Here is an 18,869-nt window from a genome sequence, read left to right as displayed (position 1 = left end):
ATAGACATCATGATAAAAACTCAGCTTGCTCTTTCTACATGGCCATTCTCAATGCACACCCATCATTCCTAGAAGCTCTGCCCAATACCAAACTTTGTTCTAGATATCTAAAAACTCTAACACTTAACAGTTTCTCTGTAACAAAACCTAATGGTCTAACTTCACATTTTACACAGTCCAAGATTAAATAACACGTTACACCACTGAGACCTACTTAAAATTGGATGGTCAGATTATAAAGATACACAACAACTCACAAACTACACTTGCAGCTTAAATTAACAGGCAAAATATTCCTCTGGTGAGAGCTGCCATTTCATTGAGAACAGTCTGACCAAGTGCTTAGATTTTTTCAACATAACTTTAAGAGATTCTGGCAGACAATGTTGCCAATGCTTAATGTTGCATGAATATCTAACCATTTCAAAATGTTGTTGCATAAATATCTAACATTTAATATTTAAATGTAACCTGAAGTATTATTATATCATGTAAATTATTTCATGGGAACAAAATGAGGCACTTATACAAGGCACATTAACTTTTTCAAGCCACGAGGCATCATTTAGTAACACCTACCTACACTAAAAAGCATATTTGTTAGCTTCAAAGAGTTAACTTGCCCAACTCCCTAAGTCACATGCTAGTTACCAAGTATATTTAAATGCGAGGCACACATCTATATATTTCCTTTAACACTTAAAAACTTATAAAGGTAGGAGGGGAAGAAGAGGAAGTCCAGACATTAATGAGTACAGTAGTCTTCACATGAAAATAATTGATTAAAAAACATTTTACGGGCCACATAAAACACCTTAATTTTCATTCCAAAATGAATGTAGACAAGTTTTCAACTTGTCTACTGCCTGTCACAGAAAATGGAAGGTCAAATGTACATTTTAACACACTATAAGAATTTGTAAAACAGATGTAAAATACGCTTCCCTCTTACCTAATACTAATAAACATGTTTGAGAAGCTAGAAGTATAATAAAAACATCTGACAAAAATGTAGTTAAGATAATAAATTATAAGCCTTATGAAAGGAACTCTAAGACAAGTAAGTAGAGAGCTCTCCTTTCATTGTTCTGTCTTTTGGGGTCCAGTTTTCAAATATCACTACACACACTTTACTCCTTTTAGATCGATCACATCCTGATTAACCTAACAAAGCGCTAAGCCATGCTCTTAACAACATTGCTTTAACAGCTACTTTTCCTAAGGAGTACTCCTTGTAGAAAGACATCAAATATGTAGTAAGAGTATAACTATAATAATAAAAAAGCTCCACACTTGAAAAGAAAAACAGCTATACTTAGAGACTAGAACAAAGATACCAAAGGGCTTTGGCCAAAATTAGTATAAATAGACTTTATTGAAGTCAGTGCCTCTGTACTGAGACAGAAGATTGTGTCTACATAAGCACAAGTTGTAACATTTCACAACTTCTAAAAGGAATGTCAACAATTACAACGATCATGCATACCATGGTCGATAATCACATTTTAGAAGCATTTTCAACCATTTCTAAAGAAATGCTTATAACATTGTTATATATAGAACTACTTTCAATAAACTGCAAAACATTGATCGACTTTTCCAGTATGAGCTACAGTGTCAACACAAAAGGGAGGCATAAATGTTTAATTTATGAAATCAGAATGGAATATTTACTGTAAAGAAAAATTAAAAAGCTTTCAAATAAAGGCCATTATCGAACCAACGTGAAGAGCACAACTCGAACTTTTGAGTTCATTCATCTTTTAAAGCTGTCCTCTCAATAACTTCAGTTCTAAGCACTGAATTCAGTACTGTGAATATTCCTTGGATTGAAGTTTGGCAATGATGCGGTCCAACTGTCTTTTTGCTTCACACTGTGGGAAATTGCTCATGTCATAATATTGAGGGGCAATTTTCACCAACCTGTTTAGAAGGGGGGAGAAAAATTTCCAAATTAACATTTAATTGAAATACTGGAGTTGTTAATAGGATAGGCATTATTCATTAATATACTGATGAACCAAGGCAAATCTATGAATTCAAGTCTCATAAAAATACAAATAACTAATCCTTACAAATGGCACTTTTAGAAATGTGTTAAGTATTTTATTTAGTAAGATGTAAATTTTCTGATGTTGAACTTACCATAAACAAACAAACAAAACCCTCAAGATACATTAATGTAAGGATAACAGATAACGTCACTGATTTCTTTACTCTGGCACACTATTAACTTGCCACTCCAAGGATATAGTAATATAACAGGTTCTGTGTAGGAAACATCATGGTATTCAAATGATTGGATTTTCTCATTTCCAATTTTTTTTTAATAACTATAACTCTATACCCCCAAAATACACCTGACTGAAATATTTTATAAAGTTTAGCTATACGTATAATTTTTTTCTCAACAAAGCATTTCAGATAAACCGGTAATGTCCTACACAATTTAAGTGTCAGAAGTCCCAAATCTGTATAAGAAAGCAGTCGTACAATATAAAGCGGTGACAGCAACTAGAATACATGCCTTCAGTCCCACTACTTTTGGCTGACATTTCCTATCATAGGTTATAGAACAGATTCTGGCATAAATAAAAAAAACCATGAAGATGAGGGTTATTTTGCTTAAAATAAAACAATCAGTTCTCACTCTACATTTTGTAAAAGCTAGTATGTTAAAACACAAAGAGTTATCATTTTTATGCCTGCACAATTCCTAAAAACCAATATATAAATAATAAATAGTTGAGAGCTAATTGTAATGGGAGAAATAAAATGTAAAAAAAAAAAAAATTTCTGCAAGCAAGAAACAGTACTGACTTGAGTTAATCACAACAGCAAAAGAATGGCTCCAAAGAAACTCTTAAAAAAAAAAAATGTTTAAAAACCCTTTTTAAAAGTATTTTTGAGAGACAGGGTCTGTCACCCAGGCTGGAGTACAGTGGCATGATCACAGCTCACTGCAACCTCAAACTCCTGGGCTCAAGCAGTCCTCCTGTCTCAGCCTCCCCAGTAGCTGGGACTACGGGCATGCAGCACCACCATGCCCAGCTAATTTTTGTACACACCTATATATATTTTAGTAGAGATGGGGTCTGGCTATATTGCACAGGCTGATCTTGAACCCCTGGTTTCAAGTGATCCTCCCACCCTGGCCTCCCAGAGTCCTGGGATTACAGGTGTGAGCCACCATGCCCAGCCCCTAAAGAAACTTTTCATGCTATTCAAATGTAACTTTACATTTGGCTTCAAATCCTGCCCATAAATATCAACAATCCCACTTTCCACTTATCAAAGGAAGGGTGTGAAAGATTAACCACACCATCCAGTCAATACCCTCATACCTACACAATGAAATATAAATCAATGAGTGAATGCAAGGCCATGACTCTAGCAACAGTCGGGTTCCGTTTTGAGTGAAGTATTAACAAAAAACTATTAGAACAAAAGGTGTACTTACCATTCTGGCTTGATATCTGTACATGTCCGGATGTAATTCTTTGTTGTTAGAACAAACTCATTATAAAGCACCCATTCAGGTTTGTGGTCAAGAACAGTAGAGGGATGCAACTGAACCACCTGGTTATCTTTCACAGTTAAGTAATGCCCTGTTCGTTCTAAATGTGCCACCTGAAACAAAAACCCAGTATATTATTAACACAATGCTTCTGACATACTAGTTGTAAAGCTATCTATATAGTTAGGAAAAGGCAGGCCTCCCTTTTACTTTTCATTCTATGGCTATACTTGTTTATCACTGTCTTATAAAAGCAGAGATAAGCAAACTGCCACCTGTGGGCCAAATCCAACTCAGAGCCTCTATTTGTAAGGTCTGTGAATCCAAAATGGTTTATACATCTTTAATTAGAAAGAAAAAATATCATACAAAAAACATTCCGTGAAGCATGAGTAGCATGTAAAATTCAAGCTTCAGTGTTCATAAGGAAAGTTTTATCAGAACGTAGTCATGCCCATTTGTCTATACCTATTATGCTCCAAGGGCAGGCAGTGTTAGGTAGTTCTGACAGGGATCTCACGGGTCCACAGAGCCCAACATTATTATCTGATCTTTCCTGCCTTAGACCATCAAGAGCAGGCTCTTCAACACTGGGCGCCAACTATGAGTAGACAAACAATTACCAGAATATTCATGTCTTTTTCTTTTTTCTTTTTTTTTTTTTTTTTTTTTTGAGACGGAGTCTCGCTCTGTCGCCCAAGCTGGAGTGCAGTGGCCGGATCTCAGCTCACTGCAAGCTCTGCCTCCTGGGTTTATGCCATTCTCCTGCCTCAGCCTCCCGAGTAGCTGGGACCACAGGCGCCCGCCACCTCGCCCGGCTAGTTTTTTGTATTTTTTAGTAGAGACGGGGTTTCACCGTGTTCGCCAGGATGGTCTCGATCTCCTGAGCTCGTGATCCGCCCGTCTCGGCCTCCCAAAGTGCTGGGATTACAGGCTTGAGCCACCGCGCCCGGCCCTCATTCATGTCTAAGGTAGAAAACTAAAGCCGGGTGTGGTGGCTCATGCTTGTAATCCCAGCACTTTGGGAGGCCGAGACAGGCAGATGACCTGAGGTCAGGAGTTCTAGACCAGCCTGGCCAACATGGTGAAACCTCATCTCTACTAAAAATACAAAAATTAGCCAGGCGTGGTGGCGGGTGCCTGTATCCCAGTTACTCAGGAGCTGAGGCAGGAGAATCACCTGAATCCAGGAGGCGGAGGTTGCAGTGAGCTGAGATCACATCACTGCACTCCAGCCTGGGCGACAGAGCGAGGCGCTCCATCTCAAAAAAGAAAATAAATAAATAAAATATAAGGTAGAAAACTAAAGAGGGCAAAGAGGAAAAGAAAAAGGTAACCTACAAAGACAGGAAAATAAAAATGAAAAGAAGAGCCTGCACGTGCTTCTCTTTCATTTCTATTTTTTTTGGTAATGCCTTGACTAGTGATACTCATCAAAATTGACAAGTTCTCCCTTTCCAATTCTAATATTCTGTGCATAAAGAATGAACATGAATAATGGAAAAGAAACTCAATTTCATTCAAAATATTTACTAAACACCTATTAGGTGTCAGGTATTACAATGCATGTTGTTTCTAATAAATTTTTTGTTGTTTTTAAGAGCTAGGGTTTTGCTATGTCGCCTGGGCTGGCTTCAACACTCCTTATTCCCTACTCAACTTCTCTAGTAGCTAGGACTACTAGAGAAGCACTACTAGCAAGCACACTCTGTGGTGCCCAGCTGTTTGTAACATATTTTAATCTACATAATTAAGAAGCATAATGCTTGAATATAATTTCATCAAAATTTTTTTTGAAATATAAAAAGCAAATTTAAGAACATGTCAAGCCAGGCCTGGTGGCTCACGTCTGTAATCCCAGCACTTTGGGAGGTTGAGGTAGGAGGATCCTTTGAAGCCAGGAGTTCAAGACAAGCCTGGGCAACATGGCGAGGCCCTGTCTCTACACACACAAAAAGGCAAAAATTAGCTAGGCATCATGGTGCGTGCCTGTAGTCCCAGTAACTCAGGAGTCTGAGGTGGGAGGATCACTAGAGCCCAAGAAGGTAAAAGCTGCGGTGATCCGTGATTGCGCCACTGCACTCCAGCCTGGGAGTGAGACCTTGCCTCCCTCACCCCACCCCTTTCCCCTAAAAAAGAAAAGAAGCTGTCAAAAAGAAGCTAGTACATATTAAATATTAAGAATATAGTTAAGAGTTTCGAGAAAGAATCCTCATACCTATTATTCACCAAACTCTAATAAGCCTAAGATATTATATAAGAAGATGCCACAATAAACATTCTTACTGTTACATAGATTCAAATACGGACATCTCCCCAGTCTCCTTTGGTTTTTCATTCTGAGACTGTCTTTAAGCTCATATTCTAGCTATTGAGCCCATCTGGCCTTAAGGGTAAGCCACATCTTGCTTAACAGACACAGCCAAAGAGAATGAACAAACAGGAAACAGACAGAAGAGACCTATCCCAAATCAAGTGATTTGTTTTCAATTTTATCACCACAAAATTTTCTTGCATTTTTCTCAAAGTTTCTCTTATTTTATAAACACCTTAAAATAACTGTTTGCAGTATTTACTTGACAAGTTTTACTTCTGTTTGTATAGCCATTAATACAGCACACTTAAACTAAATAAAATCTTTTAAATTATGTTTCATCTTTATTGCTACTAAACAGACATTTTTGGCTTTTCCAGCATGCAAGGGTCTTGGACATAATTACCAATGATCCACTCTGTAAGAGGACTGTAAATGAAATCCACGTATTTGAATATTTGAATTTGGAGGTGCTTAGTTTTTAGATAAAGACTAAAGCCAACTGTATGTACTTTTGGATCTGCTCAATTGCTTCTTTTTAGTACTCTGTTATGACAATATATTTCCAATTAAGACCTAGATTCAGAGAAACTTTGCACTGATCAATATTCACATTCCTGAAAACCAGGTGCCTAATCATGTCTGAAAGTAGCCAAAGTTTCCATTTTGTACAACAAAGACTCTATTAATAAAATAATTCTAAAACTGATTCCTGTATAACTAGACTACCTTAGCCATTTACTGCATTAATTTGTTACTCATTAAATACTTCAGATTTCTTAGTATATTAATTCACTCAAAGAAACTGGATGTAACAACATTTAAGATTAATTTTTAAGGGCATGCATAAACTCACTTTTGCTTTCGAGTGGATTCAAAGGACTGTTAATAGAAATCAGTGTCATGTGAATACTTAATTATTCATTCCCATATTATCTACATACCTGCATAAAATACCCAGTAACCAAAGCTTTTCTTATATTAATATAATAGTCCCTGCTTGTAAAGTCAGTACTTCGACGAGGCAAATTAAATCTGTCCATAATTCGAGATAGCTGCTGGCGTACATTGTCTGCAGACATCAGGGACCTGTAGTTAATGAAGTTGTCATAACACCACTGAACCGATTCATGATCTAAAAAGGTGGAAGGCGGGGAGAAAAGAGGGGACCATGAATCATCCACACAGGAATATTCTCTAATTAAAAAAATTGTTATAAAGAATAAGCTAAATAAACCAGAAAGGAGATTTACCCACAACATTTTCTTTAAAACTGTAATGTTACCAACTTTCTCAAAGATCTGTAGTGTGATTCAACATTAGAAACAGTAACAAGGCTTTTGGATTTGGATGCCAAAACAATGATTTTGAATTAACTGTTTTTAGTGAATTATTTCACCCATTAACATCCACCTGGCTGTTTCCAAAAGATAGTCTATCAGACAAGGGAAGGCTGGGTGTATTAGGTAAAAGTCACGGCTTGTTCATTTTCAATGAAACTACAGCTTTAGATTAAGATAACTGCAAACAACTGTTGTGTGTTGTTCTTTATGCCTGAGCTGGAGCACCCCAGGACTTAAAGAAGTCAAAGTTTTATCGCAACACATGTGCCTCTAAGCAATTTACCACCAGCAAGTCCTGAAACTGAAGTTTACAAGGATGCCTGAAACCTCCATTCACGTTTAATAAACAAAACCTAAGTCTAAGAACTTCAAGTAATTTTACTACATGTATTATCAAAAGGATATTTCTCTGATGAATCCTTGATAAGCTTCCAACTAGCCTAGTGTTGCTCATTTAAAGAGCTCAACCTGTAGCATCATGAAAAAAATTTTACAGTGACATCTTTTATGTACCAAAGACAGTCACGGCAAAGACCTGCATTATTTATTTCAGAGGACCTTTGATAAATAAAACTAAGAGGGTTATTGTGAAATGGGAGAGAGAAAACAAAAAGTAAAACTGTTGATCCTTCTCTTGCTACTGTGATGTATGCTTACCTTCAGCATATTCTTTTCTCTTTGGTTCTAGGATTCTAGTTATAGTGCATAACTTTGCCTTAATGTTTTGTAGAGACATAACAAATACATAAGTACATTTTTATCCATTACAAAATGCATCCCCATTTCAGAAATTAAGAGTGGGTGGGGTGGAGATAGGAAATAGATCTTTGAATTAAAGCATACAGTAACATATTAGAACACCCATTAATTAATTCATCTGGAATGAGAAATAAAAGGTACCCATCTGAAGCTATTGACATTTAAACCAAAGCACTGAATATCTTTGGGAACTGAAACAGCACACCGTGGAGGTAATTTTACTTACGCTGATGCTCTCTATAACAAGCTGAAAGGCAGGAAAATGCCCAAGCTGGACAATAAAAAGGCAAATTTTTGAAAGGGTTGTTGATTTGCAGACTATGGCTTGAAATATAGTTTTTTTGTGTGGTTCTCAATTTTTAGAATTCATGTACTACAGATGGAAAAATGGCAATTCTAAGTTATTTGTTAAGAACAAATGACTAATAACTAACATCTGATGGTTCTACTGTATTTCTAAACTTGTGAGAAATAATTGCGTAAATGGGAAAAGTAAATCTAAAACTGGGAACATTTTATTAATATAACTTTAGCTGTTTCTCTCTCACCAATACAGTAAACTACCCCTAAGATCTAAAGCCAAATCACTGTCTAATTTTCAGAGAGTAATCTCCCCTCCCCAGACAGAGTAAGGTACTGCAAAATAACTTAAATCTAGTTTTGGATTTCAAAGGGTATTTACATAAATAGTATTAAGACAACATTTTAACTGACATGACATTTTAGCTTCACTATGTAATCAACTATTGTCTGTAACGTAAAACATCTTGACCAGTATCTGAAACACGCTTTTTTTCAAATATACTGAATGATTCAATTAATAATATACAACCATTTAAAAAGCTTTCATGAAAACAAATATTTCCAATATTTTCATATCCATATATATGCATATATTGAAATAATGCATGGGGATCTGGCAAAGTTTTTTGCTTTTTTTTTTAAAGGGCTTCTCTTATTTGGAAAGGTGGCAATCAGTGATGAAAGCATAAACCCTCATCTTTAACTAATAAGGACGGTTCTAGTAAATGTCAAGTCATCACATACTGAAAACCCCTAAAAACCACCAATGACTAACCATCCCTCTGGCAGTGAGAGCTCATAGTACCTCTCACTAATAATTCATTTCTTGGGCAAACAGTAGACTTGAACTTTTCCAACTCTTGTTTACAGGCCACTTGTAGCCTGAGAACCATCATTCATACTTGTCTGTTTTTTCTATTTTATTAGTTGTATTTTGACGTAAAAAGTAGTATTTTGATGTGTTTATCAGAAATAGCTCACACATCTGGTGAGTGGACAACACCATTCTAACTTACTACATTCCCTCTGACTATAAATCTGTTCCTTCTCAAGGCTTTAATAGGTTATGTATCTCTTGGTCACCCTGTATGTTTTGCATACAAGATGAATACGGTAGGTTTTTTGAGTATTTCTGTCTAATCAGGGGTAAGTCTTTAACACTAGGTAATACCAGTATTTGGATACAAGAAAGATTAACTGTTCTAAGGTAACCCATGCGCTGGTCTTGAGCCTTTGGTTTCATAACCACATTTCCCTTAACTTTCATATCTGCCCAGGTTTTTTTGGGCCTGGGCAGAGAAGGGCTCCATTCTTTCTCTCTGCTAGTCATGAATTCTATTCAACTCTTATCAGGGTTCTGGAGTAAGCAACAGACGTAAAGCAAGTTAGGTACTACGTGTGGTGCACACACTGGCCCTCTAGCACTTGTGGACCCCAAGACAAATAAATTCACCATCACCCCCACAGAGATGTGCCAAAGTCAACAGGCTCCCCATTTTAAGAGTATAAATGAGATTTTTATGAGATAATAAAAATGAGTTACAAATAAAACCAGACATACAAAATTGGAATATCAACTTTATAAATTAGGAAACCAATTTCTCATGAGAAGAAACTACAAACTTAGTGACGGAATTCCACATTTTTGGCACGGGGTGATGATGTAGGGCTATCAGTTAAAAAAAAACTGTCAAATCCGGTTGCTCAATTACTCAATTGCTGTATTTTTTTTCTCCTTTGAATTTATTAAGGTTTCCTCTCAATTTTTGTAAATGGTACATTCCAACAGCAGCTAGCAATAACTTCATTATTATTATGTTTCCTCATTTACAAGTCATTGGCAAATGTTTTTCAGGTCACTAAATATTCTCTGATAAGGTAATTTAAAGCTAGAACAATTACTTCATATGTCTACAGCATAACTCACAATTTTTCCACTGGTGAGCATTTGGGTAGCCAATTTTGTTTTACCACCATAAATAATGATGGGATGAAATTCTTTAATTAAATCAGTGTCCACAGAATACCAAAAAATAACTTTTTAAATTATTGCTGGGTCAAAGAGTATAAAGTTGTTAAAGTTCCTGGTAACATAAAATCACATAAAGACCACATAACCCCACTCCCATACATCTAAGGAATATTTTTCTTCAATATCTGCAAATTTTATAGGTGAGAAAATGGTAATGCATTTCACTACCAATAATAATGCCAAAATAATAATGCATTTCTTCGACTAACAGTACAGTTGAACTTTTCCATATCATGTTTACAAGACACTGGTAGCCTGAGAACCATCATTCATACTTGTTCATTGTTTTCTATTAGCTTTATTTTGGTGTAAAAAGTTCTTTATTGCCGGGCGCGGTGGCTCAAGCCTGTAATCCCAGCACTTTGGGAGGCCGAGACGGGCGAATCACAAGGTCAGGAGATCGAGACCATCCTGGCTAACCTGGTGAAACCCCGTCTCTACTAAAAAATACAAAAAAACTAGCTGGGCGAGGTGGCGGGCGCCTGTAGTCCCAGCTACTCGGGAGGCTGAGGCAGGAGAATGGCGTGAACCCGAAAGGCGGAGCTTGCAGTGAGCCGAGATCTGGCCACTGCACTCCAGTTTGGGCGACAGAGCAACACTCCGTCTCAAAAAAAAAAAAAAAAGTTCTTTATTAGTAAAAATGTTAGAGTAATGAATTGTATAAACAATATAAAACTACTCTTAAAATGTAACATGCACAGAAATAAAAGTATATAAAAACTTGCATATTAGCAATAAATGTCATACAAGTCTGTCATTTTTATCACTGTATTTTTCAGGTTTTCTACAACTGGTGCTTTATCCCCTGATTATAAACATAAACAACTTTGGAAAAGACTGGCAATTTCTATTTTAAATGCTAGTCAGGAGTTTTTCTAAAGTACCTCTGGGTTTCTAATGTAAGTTGTCACAGATAATAAATGAAAGTGGGACAAAGAAACATCTTATACACTGCAAGTGACATTTAGACAAAAGAATGTCTCCAATCAAATTTACACTTACTTTGTTTAAAAGCATGGTAGACGTTCAGCAGTGTCAGATGATCTCCATCTATGTGGGCAAATCTCATCTTGGCCTCATCTGCGGCTTTCTTGGCCTCCGTGGGGCGAACAAAACACTGTGGGACTAAACAAGGTTGGTATGGGCCCAACACAAACGCCCATATCGATGAGTCACGCATTCACAGATAGAGGAACAAGGCCTAGCTAGGTCAGTTCACAGAGCATAGGGCAGGGCAGGATGGCCTCCAACTGCATCTTGGACTGTTTACTACCTTGATTTGGTACATCAACACCTAACCACATCTGTAAGACAAGAGGATTTCAAAGCTACAGAGTACCTGATTATTTTAACTAGATCTAAAAGTAGGCATCAAAACAGCTATTCTGAAGGCCATCAGGATACTAAAAAGCTCAACTTATTAAAAAAAAAAACCAGTGCTGATAGCTCTACCAATAACCAGAATAGTGTCAATTGCCTTTCAGCTAACTGTAATTTTTCAAAAGGACATCCACTAAATCTATTGAATGGCCGTGAAAGTTAGGAAGCTACACTTGCCCACTGCAGAGCTAACAACAACTTTGAAACCAGTCTACTGCCATGTTTCTATCAGAATTTTTTCCCTAATACTGTGGCTATTACCAACTGGTGGGTATCACTATTAGCACCGGTGAGCAGAAGCATATGTAAACATAAAAATATCAAGAATTCTTGGGTTTGGATGATAGCAGTAGTGGTGGAAGGTTTTAGCCTCTGAATTAAGAAAATTCAAAAAGGCTGGGATATTCAGCCTAGTGTTTCAGCATTTTAACAAAAGGATTAGAAAATAAAGTCCCAATTTTAAAAAAGGAAAAAACGAACTTATTTGTATCAAAACCTCAATATAAAGCAAAGTCCAATATTTCAAAAGTTGACAATTAGTCTGAAACAGTCATATCAAGGGTCACCAAAATTATGTAACTACAGTTATTTGTTTAGAGCCTCAATATTAATTCACATAAAACTTTAAATTGTTACAAAGCATGTACTACATTTTTTGAAATACAACTTTCCTTAATTCAGTTTAGCAATTCCATAGTCATAAAAGCAATATGAAAATAAAAATACTTAACAGCTTGGGACTTTTTCAACACATTTTAAAAGCTCTTAAAACCTTATCAATGAAAAACTTCATAAATTATCGGTTCCGATAGAAGATAATGGGAATAATCAACAAGATAAAATACAGTATCATATTACTCTTTCCCATACAGTTTCCCCTTTAAAAAGATGCCAAAATAGCCAAATAGTGACAACAAAACATGATCATAATAAATATTAAAACTCTTGCTTAATGTAACTGAAGCAAGGTAATCATAAAAGTACACAAACTTCTCACAGCTGTGAATGTTAATGTGAACTAGCCACTAGAGTTAAGTGGAAATAAATAAGTAGTGCTCTGAAAGGCCTCTACAGATTTGCACTGTTAATATCAGGACCTCAAAACTTCAAAAACTATTTTAATGTCAAACAAAGCATATTACAAGCTTAGCAAACTGTTTTTTGTTCCATGACTTCTTCCTCGCCTCTTATTTGAACACTTTTCCTACAAATGGACCGTTTAAAAACAGTCCATTTACATTGCTGCACATAAATGCTCATTCTCCTGATAAACTAAAGGTTTTTATTTGTAATAAATAAAAATAAGGTTTTTTTAATTACAAATAAAACTGAGATATAGTTGGAAGATTACAACTGCATCACAACAACAAACTTTTTAAAGAGCTAATATTCTTAACTCAAACAACGGTAATCATATAAGTATATCTGGTAAGAGAACCTAGAGAAATAAAAACTAGGTAGATAGACAAATAAGTACACAATCCATTAGTTCTTGCCCCACGCTTTCTCTAAAAACTAAAATCTTGGGAGAAGTACAACTGGAAGAATCTATAAAACAACATATAAGAAAGGCAGACAACAACCTACCACCACCTCCGCAAATGAAGCTACAATTTAATTAAAGTGACTCAATACTGCCCTGCCCATCTGCTCTGAGTCTGATCAGTCATAACTCTGCAAGAAAACATTTTAGCTACTTCTTAAATAAAAAAATTCACACCATTAGAATATACCACACATCTAAACTAAGCCATATTATTTTATATTTAATTTTTTTTCAATTTATCCTTTAATTCCACAGAATATTTTGAAATATTTGCAGCATTAAGATCAATAAACCATTCAGCAATAGGGAGTCAGTTCTCTCCAGTGCTAAAACTAGTAGCAGAGAATATTTTGATTGTCAGTAAGAACTTACTTTCTATTTTTAGCTGTAAGAATAGCCATTCATTTGTTTCTTAACAATATTTCTTTTCCTTTAGGAAAAATCTAATTTCCAAGTTACTATTCATTTGTGGTTTACATTTTGTTACTAAAAACAGCATTATTTCCTTAGCTTAATGGTCCAATTTTACAAAATTGGCAATTTATATATTAGGTATGTTTCTTTTACCAAGTTTTTCTACCATTGTAAAAGAATGTCATTATCAGATTAGATTTTAAGCCTAAAATTATATATTACTATTTCTATTTACTTGATATCAAGTTTGAAATTCATGTTTGTTTGGGTGCCATTGGAGTACATATATAGAAAGGGCTCAACTTAATGTACAGCTTTAAGTTTGCCACAGGCACATTTAATAGAGCCAAGTACTAGAGCAAAGTTCTTCTGGTACTTGCAGTAAAAAAAAAAAAAAAAAAAAACCCACAAAGATAGCAGTGATGGACCTTTAACCAAAGAATTGAGTTACAACTGTGCTCAAACTAACTGCAATTTTTATTAGCACTCAAGGCAGCCATGTTTTACTATCTTTTGTGCACAATGACTTACTTTACTTTTGTAAGTACTATGTCATTACGAAGCTATTTACAAGGTATTTAGGAAACAAAATTAATTCCTTAAAACCATCTATAAAATCCACTATCATACTAAAAATTAAAAAACAAAAAGAAAAGTGAAGTCCACCCAAACTTTGAAGAGCTGGGCTTTTTTTTGTTCCTTTCCCTCTATTACCTGACAACATAGCAGTAATAGATAGGACCTCATTAGAACAGTTGTAGTCACAACTTGCAATAACCATTTTTGCGAGCTGTGGATCTAGAGGAAACTCTGCCATCATGGATCCCAATTCAGTCAGATCTCCATCATCATTTAAAGCAGCCAGATAATTCAAAAGTTCCAGGGCTCTCATCAGAGTTTCAGGAGCTAGGGGTAAAAGACAATCTATTAGACACGGTGCCTTAAGCAAGCAAAAATGTGACAAAGTACAAACTATTATAAGCAATCTCATTTTTCATTCTGCAGTGGACCAAACTCAAACTCAAACTGTCATCCAATTCAATTATACAGATCTAGCAAACAATGAATCATAAAAACATTGCAAAATTCTCCTGTAGGCAAAACTGTCTTCTTCCGAAATACATTAAATAACTGCTAATTCATCAATGTGTTTTATCAGACTGTTTTTTCCCCAAAGAAAAATTAGGAATTCTCACATTTTCATGCCCAGAGGATAATTCAATTTACCTACCCCCCCCATAATAACTTTTGAAGAAAAAAAAAGAATGTGCTCATATAACTGTCACCTTTTTTAGTTTTAATGCTATCACGTAAGACTTAATCTTGATGCACGCTGGATGGAAAAGGCAAAATGTATTTAATACATATATTAAATAGGATGCAGAAAAACACTAAGAGTCAATTTTGGTTAAAAGATCTGATAAAAATGTGTTTTGGTAAGTCATACCTGGTGGATCCATAAAATCAAAATGTACCAAATCATCAATACCAAGTTTCTTCAATTGTAACACAACTGATCCTAAATTAGAACGCAAAATCTCAGGATAGGTGTTATCCTAGCAAAAAACAAAAACATGTATTTGTTATGTTAAACATGCCTCAGTCTCTGTTCAAGAAAACAAAAATCTGTTCACTGCCTCCTGAGCTATTTGTTTTGGCATTACTTCTACACTACTGTCTCAGAAGAGATAAATACTTGCAGACTAGACTAGAGAGAAACCATTTTTCTCCAACTATCTTTATAGTATTCGAAGTGTTTGCTACTGTCCATAAAACTGGAAACTGCAGAAAGAAATTTGTATAGTAGCCTTCACTCATCTGTGTTTTCAATTTCCATGGTTTCAGTTAACCACTGTCACCAGAAAAAATTTAAAGATTCCAGAAACAAACAATTCATCAATTTTAAATTGTGCACCATTCTTAGTAGTATGCTATATACACATATGCCCATTTGTCACTTAACAACCATCTGTTATGAGATCAACTTTTGCAGTATCACAGTGCTTGTGCTCAAGTAACCTTTTACTTAATAATGGCCCCAAAGCGCCAAGAATAGTGATGCTGGCAATTTGGATATGCCCTGAAGTGCTTCCTTTAAGTGAAAAGTTGAAAGTAAGGAAAGAAAGAAAGTTGAAACCTAGTACGGAAAGAAAAAAAAAAAAAAGAAAAACACATCTAAAATAAGAATGTATCTTCTATCAGTGAAATTGTAAAGAAAGACATTTATACATAGTATATATAAGTAAGGTTCAGCATATTCTAGTTTTCAGGCATGGTGGGGGGGGGGGGGGGTCTTGGAATGTATCAGCCTGGGATAAGGGGGTGTGCAACTACCTAAGTTAATTACACCATACATTTCACTCCTGGAAAAGCTAAGGAGCTTTTAATCCTAAAGGGCAAGATTAAGTAAATAAGGCAATTTTCTTCTGGTTAGAAATTCAACTTAACATTTTAAACACATCAGTAGGAAATAACAATACCCCATACCTGCATTTCTGTTTTATAAGCTTTCTCTGTGTAAAGTCTGAAGCATTTTCCAGGTCTGGTACGTCCAGCTCGACCAGCCCTTTGTTGAGCTGACGCTTTACTAATAGCTGTCACCAAAAGGGACTCAACTCTGATTCGAGGATTGTAGACCTATTGGAATTGAAATAACACAAGAGTCTTTCTTCAGTCAAACACAAACTTGTGATCCAACAGAAGTATCCAAAGCCCACAGTTAATTCTAAAATAAACAAAGAAATATTGATAGCCATAAATCGTGCTGCTACAATAGACAACCCATCATCCTGAACCTTCAAATTCTTTTAGATACTCTAATTCGATCATCTGAAAGACTCAAACTAACATGAAAACTTCTTGTCAAACACACAGACAGCTTATATAATCCTTACTCCTCCTAATTTCAGATAGTTTCAGTTCTATCAGGCTGACCTTTTTCCTTGCTTTCTATATGCGGGGCAGTCAAGGATTCTGCCCAAAAAGAAACCTTCACTTTCAAAACTCAATGTTCTGGGTACTATGACTCTGATACTGTTTAATGAAAAAAATTTCCAGCAATAACATGATATGCCTACAAAACGTAATCAATTTATCCAAAAGATACTTGAAAAATAAAACATGTATTTATTAAATAGCCAGTTCACTTGCACTTCACTTCATTTAGTACACAAGCACTGTTAAACTAGAGGAGTAACATAGTACTGTTTTCAAATAGTGTGCCTAGTTGACAGCAGTAACTCTAATGTTGGGTAAGTGAATAAATGACTGAATTGCAGGGATGGAAATCCTGTACTTTATTACTAAACCCATACTGTTAAATGAATATACAAGCCAAAACACCCACCATCACTACACTGAAACAAAGAAATCAAAGCAACTCTAAAAGAAAAAAAAGCCTAGAATTACATATTAAACAGTGTCTTAATTTCTGAGAGCCACCCAGAACATACAGCAGAAATCTGAAAATCAAACAAAAGAAAATAATTCTGAAAGGTAAATTTTAGCCATTAAATGAATGGGTAGTAAGTACTGTTAAACCAACTCTAATTTATAAAGTATCCACTAAATATGTACCTTCTGTTTCGCAAATCCAGGATCAATCACAAACACCACACCATCTATTGTCAAAGATGTTTCTGCTATGTTAGTTGACACAACTACCTGTTAAGAAATAGAGTATGTAAATTATATTACATATCAAATAAAATTAACAGGACTGTTAAAGATCTGCCACTAACTTTCACTAACACAAGGAATTTCAAACCAGCAAATAAACTAGATATATGATTTGCTCTTCAATGGCCAATGCTTTAAAAAGGTAAATTAAAATTTAAGAAACCAAAATTTTGCTTACGTCACAACAGCAACTTCTTTCTCAACAAAGCTATTAATTACTTCAGGTTATCACTCAACTGTGCTACATTTTGCTTAATCAAATTAATTGACAGCATAAAAAGAAAAATACTGATAAAGCAATATAACATGCCTTACAAAATGTCTGATAAAACAGCCCTTATAATTAGTATTCAAATTTCCACAAGTGTATCTTTCAAAATGAAAACTTCGTTATTTATATCACCAAAATTCAACTCAACATTTTAAACAAAATGCCACATGGGAAAAACCTCAAGTTATAATCCAGTAAGAACTGACAGATCAGCAGAATCAAATGTAAATATTTTGGTAAGTGCATGATCTCAAAGGGATGACATGTAATATGCTACTAAATAATACAAAGCAACTGTTAAGAACTGTAATTTTTTTATTGACAGAAAACGTTTAAAGCATTTACATACTAATATGATAGCTTTGTATATGTGCATGTTTTACTATAAATTACATGTTTTAGAAAATTAGTTAAGGACTTAGGAAAGATGTTACATATAATTTTTTCCTTTTAAAACAATGGGAAATGGGGATTCCTCATTAATTTTAACTCAGTACATCTGATTTTCAGGAACAGGTTACTGATATTAAGTTGAAGATGTCTGTATACGCAAGCAATTGATACAGAAGATGAATCAAACAGAGTCTGCTTTTACCATTTGTAAGGGAAGATTAGACATGGATAGAAAGTGTGAGTGGCACCAAAGATACACTGTGAAATTTAAAAAGGTTTACTTCCATAGCAAAGACAAGAAAAGCTTTACTGAAAAATAACAGCATTTAGGATAGTCCTTGAAGGTAAAGTTAAGACCTACTCATTAGAGAAGGAAACAGCACTTAAAGTTCCATCTTAAAAAACACATGTGGGCAGGAATGTCTATGGACACATACAAAAAATGAAAAGATTTATATTTATCCCTATTTTAGTTTAAAAACACTTAATTTTATAAATCAAATAGCTTTAAAAAATCATATGCTTTTGCTGCATTCACTATTTTACTTAAAATAATATTAACAGTTTCATTTTCTGATTTCATGTTTACTAAGTAGTACACTTCCCAAAATACTAGCAGGAAACCTCAGGGATTTAAAAACATAATAGCAATCTACCATCAGGGTATTTCAGAATAATTTACAAGTAAAAAACCAAAATGTTTCCTTTTATTTGTCAGTTGAAAAGACTGACAACTAGCAAAGGAATAAGGAACGACAAGTGGTTTGATGATGTTGCTGAAATACGTTCTTCAGGACATTTAGATGAATAATCAGCAACTAGAACTGAAGCAAACAACAACACACATAAGGTTAACAGGTGAAACCTGAATAAGCATAACCTGCATTTAATATTCTTCTAGAAAGTCCGTTTGTTGTAG

At 35.0% G+C, this 18,869-nt stretch overlaps 1 protein-coding gene across 1 annotated transcript in view; it reads right to left on the bottom strand.

Moving 5' to 3' along the window:
- Nucleotides 1–1,356: 1,356 nt before the first annotated feature.
- The window catches only part of DHX15 (DEAH-box helicase 15), a 58,132-nt gene continuing 40,619 nt past the window's right edge, over nucleotides 1,357–18,869 (bottom strand). Inside the window, exons 7-14 of the mRNA XM_010362990.2 lie at nucleotides 17,185–17,271; nucleotides 16,096–16,245; nucleotides 15,056–15,164; nucleotides 14,323–14,514; nucleotides 11,271–11,393; nucleotides 6,776–6,966; nucleotides 3,461–3,630; nucleotides 1,357–1,923 (exon numbers count right to left, since the gene is read on the bottom strand). Coding sequence (XP_010361292.1) covers nucleotides 1,806–1,923; nucleotides 3,461–3,630; nucleotides 6,776–6,966; nucleotides 11,271–11,393; nucleotides 14,323–14,514; nucleotides 15,056–15,164; nucleotides 16,096–16,245; nucleotides 17,185–17,271 — 1,140 coding nt within the window. The 3' untranslated portion in view covers nucleotides 1,357–1,805. The remainder of the gene's footprint in view (nucleotides 1,924–3,460; nucleotides 3,631–6,775; nucleotides 6,967–11,270; nucleotides 11,394–14,322; nucleotides 14,515–15,055; nucleotides 15,165–16,095; nucleotides 16,246–17,184; nucleotides 17,272–18,869) is intronic.

The sequence above is a fragment of the Rhinopithecus roxellana genome, chromosome 2, assembly GCF_007565055.1.
Source record: "Rhinopithecus roxellana isolate Shanxi Qingling chromosome 2, ASM756505v1, whole genome shotgun sequence".
In the NCBI taxonomy this organism is placed as follows: Eukaryota; Metazoa; Chordata; class Mammalia; order Primates; family Cercopithecidae; genus Rhinopithecus; species Rhinopithecus roxellana.
The sequence above is the reverse complement of the archived record's forward strand: the minus strand, read 5'-3'. Positions and strand labels throughout refer to the sequence as shown.